The following is an 11,325-nucleotide window of genomic DNA, read 5'->3' on the forward strand; positions in this document are numbered from 1 at the left end:
TATACTGAATTGATACTGTTTTTCATACTGAGATGGACCAAGATTTGTGTTGCTTTTGCACATATTTCATCATTGGTTTCGATTGGTCGGTGGTTGGGTTAATTTGTTTTACAATATGTTCAAATCAAGCTTTATTTATACAGCACATTTCAGACATGGACGCAACGAAATGCGCTTCACAGGAAAAAACAAACAAATAAAAACTACACTAAATATTTACACCACAACAAACATTAGGAATGACAATAAAAACTGAAAGACTAATGATCATTCTAAGGAAATGACATTGACTAAAATGGCAAGAATAGGATGTAATATCCAACCAGAAATATAAGCTAGTTTTACTTACTACATTGTTAGTAAACAAAAAAAAATGTCAGTTGGTTGCATAAATAATTATGATTACTAAATGTTACATGATTACACCAAAAACAACAACAATAAATCACTGATATCGATTAGGGGGGAAATCAGGTTGTATGTGCTGTTAAAACTAACACAACTATTAAACAAAACATGGAAATGGGAGATATCTTTTACCTCACTGGTTAGAGGACAACCTGCAGAAGACAGTCAGCTACATTTTGGAGGGATGCATTAAAATTTAGAATATGTAAATTTAGGGGTCGCTAAAACTAAGAGAAACGCAACACATTTTTGTCATCACTCATTTCGATATCAAGTTGAAATCAATAGAACAGGAGACAAACGTTTAGGGTTCTACATTATGACATCATTAAAATACTCCTACTACAATGTTACAACATTCTACATTGTGACATCATTAGAACACTCCTACTACAATGTTACAACATTCTACATTGTGACATCATTAGAACACTCCTACTACAATGTTAAAACATTCTACATTGTGACATCATCGTATTGATGTCATGAAACAACTCCTTCATGTATGTATTTTCTCTGATGTTTAATCAGAGATACTTTACCAGCGTCTCTCTTTCCACATCGATCACAGCTACGAGGTGTCTCTCCTGTGTTCTCTGGTGTGATAGCAGGATGTTTGGCTGAGTAAAACTCTTTCCACATCGATCACAGCTACGAGGTGTCTCTCCTGTGTTCTCTGGTGTGATAGCAGGATGTTTGGCTGAGTAAAACTCTTTCCACATCGATCACAGCTAGGATGTGTCTCTCCTGTGTTCTCTGGTGTGATAGCAGGACGTTTGGCTGAGTAAAACTCTTTCCACATCGATCACAGCTACGAGGTGTCTCTCCTGTGTTCTCTGGTGTGATAGCAGGACGTTTGGCTGAGTAAAACTCTTCCCACATTGATTACAGCTACAACGGTTCTCTCCTGTGTCTGCTGGTGAATATTCCGATGGCTAGATGTAAGCATTTTCCCACATTGATCACAGCTGTATGATATGCCTCCTGTGTGTGTTCTCTGGTGTATAGTCAGACTGCTAGATGTAAGCATTTTCCCACACTGATCACTGCTGTATGATATGCCTCCTGTGTCTGCTGGTGTATAGTCAGACTGCTAGATGTAACACATCTCTTCCCACATTGATCACAGCTATAAAAGATTTCTCTCCTGTGTGTGTTCTCTGATGTACCTTCAGCAAGCTTGAGTGATTAAAACTCTTCCTACATTGATTACAGCTATAAAGTTTCTCCCCAGTGTGAATTGTCCGGTGTAATTTTAATGTATATAATTTTGAAAAGGTCTTCCCGCAGTCAGAGCAACTAAAAGATTTCTCCCCTGTGTGTGTTGTCTGGTGTGTTTTCAGGCCGCTTCGAACATTAAAACGTTTCCCACATTGCTCACAGCTATAAGGTTTCTCTCCTGTGTGTGTTCTCTGGTGTATAGTCAGACGGCTAGATGTAACAAATCTCTTCTCACATTGATCACAGCTATAAGGTTTCTCTCCTGTGTGTGTTCTCTGGTGTACCTTTAGGCAGCTTGAGTGCGTAAATCTCTTCCCACATTGATCACAGCTATAAGGTTTCTCTCCTGTATGGATTCTCTCATGTCTTTTTAGGTCTGCTGAAGAGGTGAATTTCTTCCCACAGTCAGAGCAGTGAGCTGTATCGCCTGTGTGAATTCTCTGGTGTACTTTTAGTGAATCTAATCTTGAGTAACTCCTCCCGCAGTCAGAGCAGTGGTGAGATTTCTTCCCTGTGTGTTTCCGCTGGTGTTTCTTGAGGTTTTCTGATGTAGACAGACTCTTCTCTGCCTCGTCAGCTTCATGATGTTGTTGAGGCTCCCCAGAGGATCCACGATAGTCACGTCTCTCTCCTGTGTGAACGACAAAGTCAGATGGATGGTTAAAGGCCCACAACAGCAGAAATATTATATTTATAATATAATAAATCAAATATAATAAATATAATATTTAAATGCTTTGATAAACTTAATTGACTATTATCTTAATATGACAGTCAGTGACCAACAACAGTCATATTTTGTGTTATTTTTTTCACTTTAGTCGTAAATCGGGAAACAAAACTCTAGGCTAGATTATAGTCCCCTTTCTGTGCTAAAATTGCCGCACGAGGGCGATGCACACTCAACTTGATTGCAGAAACTCATCCCTGCTAATACAGAAACCACTAGTTATGGATGTAGTATATCTGCATGGATGAAAAAATGGTGAGCGAAGATTTTAGTTTTTCCACAATGTATTCTGTATACTACCACACATTTTCTGAGCAATATTGGGAGTGCTACTCAAGGAAAGTCACATTAAACTCTGTCGCTATTCACTAATTCACCCTCATGGGGGGGAAACTCAGGGGAGTCCTCATAGGTTGACAGCAAAAATATCCTCCATTTCCAGGTTGAATATCAGTGCACTTCACACTACTTTGGAATATAATTGTAAGGCTCGTTTGAATCTCCTGCTTAATATAATGTCTGTGCCGTCGTCGCAAATCAGCTGCTTTCTACTTAAAAAACACTTAAACTTCAATCAGTAAAATGCTCTTTGGTTAGCTTTGCTACTAGCATGTCAATGAGCATTAGCATGCAAGCTAACAACTGCTGCATTCAAAATAGGTATTTTGCAAGTATCAAAACCAAATATCTTAGCAGCTCCAGAAATCATCAATTCCAAAAAGTAATAACCTGGTAAATCTAGACTGTTGAATGGTCCCAGAAGGAGAACAGTTTATTTAGTAATAACCTGGTAAATCTAGACTGTTGAATGGTCCCAGATGGTGAACAGTTTATTTAGTAATAACCTGGTAAATCTAGACTGTTGAATGGTCCCAGATGGTGAACAGTTTATTTAGTAATAACCTGGTAAATCTAGACTGTTGAATGGTCCCAGATGGTGAACAGTTTATTTAGAAGTAATAACCTGGTAAATCTAGACTGTTGAATGGTCCCAGATGGTGAACAGTTTATTTAGTAATAACCTGGTAAATCTAGACTGTTGAATGGTCCCAGATGGTGAACAGTTTATTCAGTAATAACCTGGTAAATCTAGACTGTTGAATGGTCCCAGATGGTGAACAGTTTATTTAGTAATAACCTGGTAAATCTAGACTGTTGAATGGTCCCAGATGGTGAACAGTTTATTTAGTAATAACCTGGTAAATCTAGACTGTTGAATGGTCCCAGATGGTGAACAGTTTATTTAGTAATAACCTGGTAAATCTAGACTGTTGAATGGTCCCAGATGGTGAACAGTTTATTTAGAAGTAATAACCTGGTAAATCTAGACTGTTGAATGGTCCCAGATGGTGAACAGTTTATTTAGTAATAACCTGGTAAATCTAGACTGTTGAATGGTCCCAGATGGTGAACAGTTTATTCAGTAATAACCTGGTAAATCTAGACTGTTGAATGGTCCCAGAGGGTGAACAGTTTATTTAGTAATAACCTGGTAAATCTAGACTGTTGAATGGTCCCAGATGGTGAACAGTTTATTTAGTAATAACCTGGTAAATCTAGACTGTTGAATGGTCCCAGATGGTGAACAGTTTATTTAGTAATAACCTGGTAAATCTAGACTGTTGAATGTTCCCAGATGGTGAACAGTTTATTTAGAAGTAATAACCTGGTAAATCTAGACTGTTGAATGGTCCCAGATGGTGAACAGTTTATTTAGAAGTAATAACACTGAGTGTACAAAACATTATGAACACCTGCTCTTTCCATGACAGACTGACCAGGTGAATCCAGGTTAAAGACATGATCCTTATCGATGTCACTTGTTAAATCCAGTCCAAATCAGTGTAGATGAGGGGGGAGGAGACAAGTTAATGAGGGGGGAGGAGACAAGTTAAAAAACCCTTAGAGTTGTCGTCTACACACCCACTCAAAATGTAATTAGTATAACACAACATTCCCCATAAGAATCTGTCTGTCTAAGCTACAGATATCTGTATCTGGGCCGTGTCTCAATCTCACTGCCTCCGCCAGATATCAGCCTTCCTCATCAGTGGTGAAAGGTGTCAGAGCTACAGATATCAGCCTTCCTCATCAGTGGTGAAAGGTGTCAGAGCTACAGATATCAGCCCTCCTCAGAGCTACAGATATCAGCCTTCCTCATCAGCGGTGAAAGGTGTCAGAGCTACAGATATCAGCCCTCCTCAGAGCTACAGATATCAGCCTTCCTCAGAGCTACAGATATCAGCCTTCCTCATCAGCGGTGAAAGGTGTCAGAGCTACAGATATCAGCCTTCCTCAGAGCTACAGATATCAGCCTTCCTCATCAGCGGTGAAAGGTGTCAGAGCTACAGATATCAGCCTTCCTCAGAGCTACAGATATCAGCCTTCCTCAAAGCTACAGATATCAGCCTTCCTCATCAGCGGTGAAAGGTGTCAGAGCTACAGATATGAGCCTTCCTCATCAGCGGTGAAAGGTGTCAGAGCTACAGCGGTGTTGTAAAAATCAGTCTTCTCATGGGAAAAAAAAGAACTTTGTAGCGTCTCTGGTGACTACAACACTAAAAGGAGGAGGAGTCTCTGGTGACTACAACACTAAAAGGAGGAGGAGTCTCTGGTGACTACAACACTAATATGACCCCTCTGTGGAAAGGAGGAGGAGTCTCTGGTGACTACAACACTAAAAGGAGGAGGAGTCTCTGGTGACTACAACACTAAAAGGAGGGGAGTCTCTGGTGACTACAACACTAAAAGGAGGAGGAGTCTCTGGTGACTACAACACTAAAAGGAGGAGGAGTCCTTCTGGTGACTACTCTAAAAGGAGGAGGAGTCTCTGGTGACTACAACACTAAAAGGAGGAGGAGTCTCTGGTGACTACAACACTAAAAGGAGGAGGAGTCTCAACACTAAAAGGAGGAGGAGTCTCTGGTGACTACAACACTAAAAGGAGGAGGAGTCTCTGGTGACTACAACACTAAAAGGAGGAGGAGTCTCTGGTGACTACAACACTAAAAGGAGGAGGAGTCTCTGGTGACTACAACACTAAAAGGAGGAGGAGTCTCTGGTGACTACAACACTACTAAAAAAGGAGTCTCTGGTGACTACAACACTAAAAGGAGGAGGAGTCTCTGGTGACTACAACTAATATGACCCCTCTGTGGAAAGGAGGAGGAGTCTCTGGTGACTACAACACTAAAAGGAGGAGGAGTCTCTGGTGACTACAACACTAAAAGGAGGAGGAGTCTCTGGTGACTACAACACTAAAAGGAGGAGGAGTCTCTGGTGACTACAACACTAAAAGGAGGAGGAGTCTCTGGTGACTACAACACTAAAAGGAGGAGGAGTCTCTGTGACTGACTACAACACTACAAACTAAAAGGAGGAGGAGTCTCTGGTGACTACAACACTAAAAGGAGGAGGAGTCTCTGTGACTACAACACTAAAAGGAGGAGGAGTCTCTGGTGACTACAACACTAAAAGGAGAAGGAGTCTCTGGTCACTACAACACTAAAAGGAGGAGGAGTCTCTGGTGACTACAACACTAAAAGGAGGAGGAGTCTCTGGTGACTACAACACTAATATGATCCCTCTGTGGAAAGGAGGAGGAGTCTCTGGTGACTACAACACTAATATGACCCCTCTGTGGAAAGGAGGAGGAGTCTCTGGTGACTACAACACTAATATGACCCCTCTGTGGAAAGGAGGAGGAGTCTCTGGTGACTACAACACTAAAAGGAGGAGGAGTCTCTCATCAACACCTACATTGTTTTGCTCTAGGAGGCCCAGAAGCCTGACAAGACTGGTCTGAAGGTAGTTTGGTATCAGTCTAATAAATGAATGGAAGTCTACAGTATATAGAAGTTGTTTGGTGCCTAAAAAATGAGTTTAATATGTGTTAAATAAAATAGTTCAGTTTTCAGTGTTTTGGTTATTCATTGTTAAGCCTACATGTTTAAACTTTCAGTCTGGTAGACATTAGTGATATGTTACAGCACACTGGCTGGTTTGTGTGTGGAACTGGGAAGAGGGGCGTGTCTGTGGCAATCCACTGACGTTTGGCGTGCAGCACGTTGGCATTGCTTGCTGGGACTTGTAGTGCAGCGCATCACAGGCGGTATGGAAGCTGAACCAAACTGAATTGACAACCCAAATAACTCTGCGGGCCGTATAGAAATGTGTCACGGGCCGGATTGGACCTGCGGGCCTTGTGTTTGTTACGCGCTCTAGATAGTCTGTTACCCCAGTCATCTATAATAATCATTCACAGACAGTGATGATGTCATCTATAATAATCATTCACAGACAGTGATGATGTCATCTATAATAATCATTCATAGACAGTGATGATGTCATCTATAATAATAATAATTCCCAGACAGTGATGATGTCATCTATAATAATCATTCATAGACAGTGATGATGTCATCTATAATAAATTCACAGAATGATGATTCATCTATAATAATCAGACAGTGATGATGTCATCTATAATAATCATTCACAGACAGTGATGATGTCATCTATAATAATCATTCATAGACAGTGATGATGTCATCTATAATAATAATAATTCCCAGACAGTGATGATGTCATCTATAATAATCATTCACAGACAGTGATGATGTCATCTATAATAATCATTCACAGACAGTGATGATGTCATCTATAATAATCATTCATAGACAGTGATGATGTCATCTATAATAATAATAATTCCCAGACAGTGATGATGTCATCTCACTGTGATTTACAGTTTGTTGCCATCTTGCTGCAAGTCTCTTTCAGGACATCCACCTCTCCCTGGGAGAACTGCAAACTGTTCTTAAGGTCTTAGACCTCTCTCTGGTCAGATCAGCCCTTCTTTTGTTAGTTGAATCCACCAGTATTTGGACAAAGGCTCTTGAAGCTATATTCCTGTTGCTGTAACAATTGCTTGTAGACATATTTGTGTTGATATAAAAGACCTGTCATAGTTAAACACTGTTCTCTCCATTACTCCAACCCTTTAACTTTGGGCGGCATGGTGGTAGCAACGTAGGCTAACGCTGGTACTCCGCTGAATTCCAGCCAGCACAGCTCGTAAAGCCGATCGCAACAAAACAGCAGGAATTGAAATATCCACAAGCACATGATTAACTGAGAGCAAACGTGATCCAAATTTAACATGCTAGGGATCCAAATTTAACATGCTAGTAAACAAAAATTGTTTTAAAGGAAAAACTTTTTCAGAAAGTTTCAAAACGTTCCAAACATCTAACGCAGATGTTTTATGGACTCCTGACCAATTGTGCTATTTTGTGTATTTTCTTTACGCTGATCATAACTCTTTTTTCTGTACATAATGTTTCCGCCATTGTTTCCTATGACCGAAAAGAGCTTCTGGACATCAGAACAGTTTTTTCACTAGCCTTGGACGAGGACTTCTACTTCAATGAGTCAGAGGCAAAAGACATATTGATTTTCCCGAAACCAGGCCCAAATCCCCGAAACTCGAAGAAGGCGCTATAGAGGCCGACGGGGTGGGGGGTGGGGGGTGGCACCCTGATGAGACTAGAGTGAATAAATTGCCGTCTACACTCAGTTCTATTGGCGAATGGGCAAATCACTGGAGAATAAACTGGATGAGGTCCGTTTGAGACTCTTCTATCAACGGGACATTAACAACTCTAATATACAATGCTTCTCCAAGTGGCTGAACAAGGACCTGGGTTATATACATCTAGCTGGGTTTTCTGCATCGACAGGACAGAACACAAGATCAGGGGGGGGACTAGAGGGAAAAGAAACACTAGATCACTTTTACTCCACTCACAGAGACACATACAAAGCCCCTCCCTCACCCTCCCTCTGGTGAATATGAACATAACTCTATACTCCTGATTCCTGCTTATAAGTCAAAACAGGAAGTTCCAGCTCAATACTGAAGTGTTCAGATGAGCGACAGGACTGTGTCATTAGCACAGACTGGAATAGGTTCAGGGATTCATCCGGTGGCATTCAGGAGTTTACCACATGAGTCAACGGCTTCATGTATCGACGACATCGCCGCCACAGTGACGGAACGTACATACGTATATGTTTGCGACTGTTCGACTAAAAACAAAATAATCTTGGTCGACCAACAGCCTTTAGACCGAAAAAACGACCAGTTGACTAAACGGGGTCAGACATTATATCATTATGACGTCATAATAGCTATTGATTCCTGAAGAATAGAACTTATAAAATGCCTTAAATGTTTCAACTGTATTTCCCCCATCAGAAACCAAAACATGAGCTCTTATAACTCCACTGTTGGTAAACTAACACTGTATAGACTCAATCTGGTTAAAACTATCATTATGACATCATGGACAGCCAGTCCTTATATTCATAGTGTAGTCAACTCAGGGGGAGGCCCTGAGCAGGATTCCAATCGGAGTCCAGCAACTGTCAAGCCAACACCTTATAACTGTTACGCCAAGATGTCTGAACTTCTTGATGAGGTCACTAGGTTTTGGGTTAAGGTTGCTACAATAGCTTTCTCTATGAATTTGAGAGTGGTTACATTTCTCCATCCCTAAGCCGTTTACCAAACCAAGTCTCTGAGCAGCCATTTTGTTGCTATTTAAATCCGAGGTTGCCCCTTTAAAAAACCACATCAATCAACCAATCTGCAGTTCAACCAATAACAAAGATGTAATTCCACCACTGTTTTGGTAATAAGATGGATGGGTCTGGAGAAATGTAACTACTCTCAAATTCATAGACAGACCTATGGGTGCAAGGACTGACCATCCATGACATCAACATTATAGTTTTAACCATGTTGATGCTATAAAGTTGGTTTACATTGTTTTGAAACATTGGAGTAAAAAAAGCTTATTTTGGGGTTCTGATGGGGTACAACAGTTGAACTAAGCTCATGAGGCAGGTGTTATATTCTTCAAGAATCAATGGCTGTAAATAAATCATTTAAAAGTCACAACATGGGATGTAGCTAATGCAGATTTCCCCTTTAACACCAAACATCAGTTCAACAACCGCAGAGTTTGTGCCTCTGTTTTTAAGACAGTACTTACTAGTGTTAATCAGGACCCGTTTATTCAAAAGCACCTTATGGTTAACTTCATCATCAATACTGGATGCCTTAAGATGGCTTTGGGGAGCCGGGCCAAGATATCCAGTTTCCTCCTCTTCCTCCTTTTTCGATGTGACAGTCATCTCCTCCTCCTCCAATTTCACTCCAAAAACGGCACCTTCCTCTTCTTTTACTGTAACATCCTCCTCTTCTTTTACTGTAACATCCTCCTCTTCTTTTACTGTAACATCCTCCTCCTCTTTCACTCTGAACGTATCTTCCTCTTCTTTCACTCTGAACGCGTCTTCCTCCTCTTCTTTTACTGTAACATCCTCCTCCTCTTTCACTCTGAACGTATCTTCCTCTTTCACTGAAACGTCTTTCTCTTCTTCTTTCACTGTAACAGCCTCATCATCTACTTGTTTTTGTATTGTAACAACCTTCTCCTCTTTAACGAGAGCTTCTTTCTCCGTCCAGCAGACCTCCTCTTCTGTAGCTGGAGGGGAAGCTTCTTCCTCCGTCCAGTCTTTAGCAAGACGAGAGTAGTTTAGTGAACTCATGGTCGGAGATGTTAGCTAGCTAGGCTAACGCTAACTACTAACGCTAACTTAACCAGCCAGCTAGCTGACTAATAACAACGTAAACATTTAAAATAAATGGGATAACGGACTAGACGACAGAAGTGGGTATAAAACACAGTGGCTATATGAAAGCGTCTAAAGAGCTTTATTGTTTCGTCTCTGTTGTCTAGCAAGCTACCGAGGTGTCTGACTAACTGTTTGCTGCTGTTGAAAGAAGCGTTCCGTCCACTACATTATACGTCACACCGGCAGCATCGCCTTAAAGTCGCAGACCGCCATTTGCTGACTGGAGTGGGTAACGCAGTTGAGATAAACGTATATTTTATTTTCAGACAAGTTAACGGTTAGGAAGCATTCGTTTTTACCCACCAATGTAACAACGGTGTGGGTAAAATGCAATATTTCACAACGTCATATTGATTTACTCTGTACTACCAAGTTTGTATGCTTCATGTTGGTTTGCAATTATAATATTGAGAAAGTTCCAGTGAAACTCTCTGCTTTATATCGGCAGCTTTTCTTCTTATGGACCTTAATTTATAAGCATAATTTTCCTCCACACGGATATTAGATATGGAATCGGGACATATTGTATGAAAATACTTCTTTGTTTTTAGAATATTACCTACGATTAACCCTGTTGACTCATCGGTAGGAAAGATTTGTTTTTATTTCAGTCCATTCAACAACAATAGAGCTATAAGAGCCTTCTTTCAACAGGATGTTGTGTCTATACCTTGAAATGTCAGTCCATTCAACAACAGTAGAGCTATACGAGCCTTGTTTCAACAGGATGTTGTGTCTATACCTTGTCATGTCAGTCCATTCAACAACAATAGAGCTATACGAGCCTTCTTTCAATAGGATGTTGTGTCTATACCTTGTCATGTCAGTCCATTCAACAACAGTAGAGCTATACGAGCCTTCTTTCAACAGGATGTTGTGTCTATACCTTGAAATGTCAGTCATTTCAACAACAGTAGAGCTATACGAGCCTTGTTTCAATAGGATGTTGTGTCTATACCTTGAAATGTCAGTCATTTCAACAACAATAGAGCTATACGAGCCTTCTTTCAACAGGATGTTGTGTCTATACCTTGAAATGTCAGTCCATTCAACAACAGTAGAGCTATACAAGCCTTGTTTCAATGGGATGTTGTGTCTATACCTTGTCATGTCAGTCCATTCAACAACAGTAGAGCTGGCAATAATTCACTTAATTAATAGTGAGGAATGGAATTATTAAACATTTATATTTTTTCAGGCTGAATGTTTGAAATATGAATAATATTTATATTATATTAATAAAATATGAGTAGGTGATTTGA

General features: G+C 40.4%; 1 protein-coding gene across 1 annotated transcript; it reads right to left on the bottom strand.

Moving 5' to 3' along the window:
- Positions 1-118: 118 nt before the first annotated feature.
- On the bottom strand, positions 119-10,207 carry LOC135570228 (zinc finger protein OZF-like). Its single transcript, XM_065016337.1, has 2 exons — positions 9,418-10,207; positions 119-2,260 (listed from the first exon to the last, which is right to left on the bottom strand). The coding sequence occupies exons 1-2, from the start codon at positions 9,974-9,976 to the stop codon at positions 1,494-1,496; spliced, it is 1,326 nt and encodes a 441-aa protein (XP_064872409.1). The 5' UTR covers positions 9,977-10,207; the 3' UTR covers positions 119-1,493.
- Between the last annotated feature and the right edge of the window lie 1,118 nt (positions 10,208-11,325).

The sequence above is a fragment of the Oncorhynchus nerka genome, unplaced genomic scaffold (genome assembly GCF_034236695.1).
Source record: "Oncorhynchus nerka isolate Pitt River unplaced genomic scaffold, Oner_Uvic_2.0 unplaced_scaffold_1013, whole genome shotgun sequence".
Taxonomy (NCBI): Eukaryota; Metazoa; Chordata; class Actinopteri; order Salmoniformes; family Salmonidae; genus Oncorhynchus; species Oncorhynchus nerka.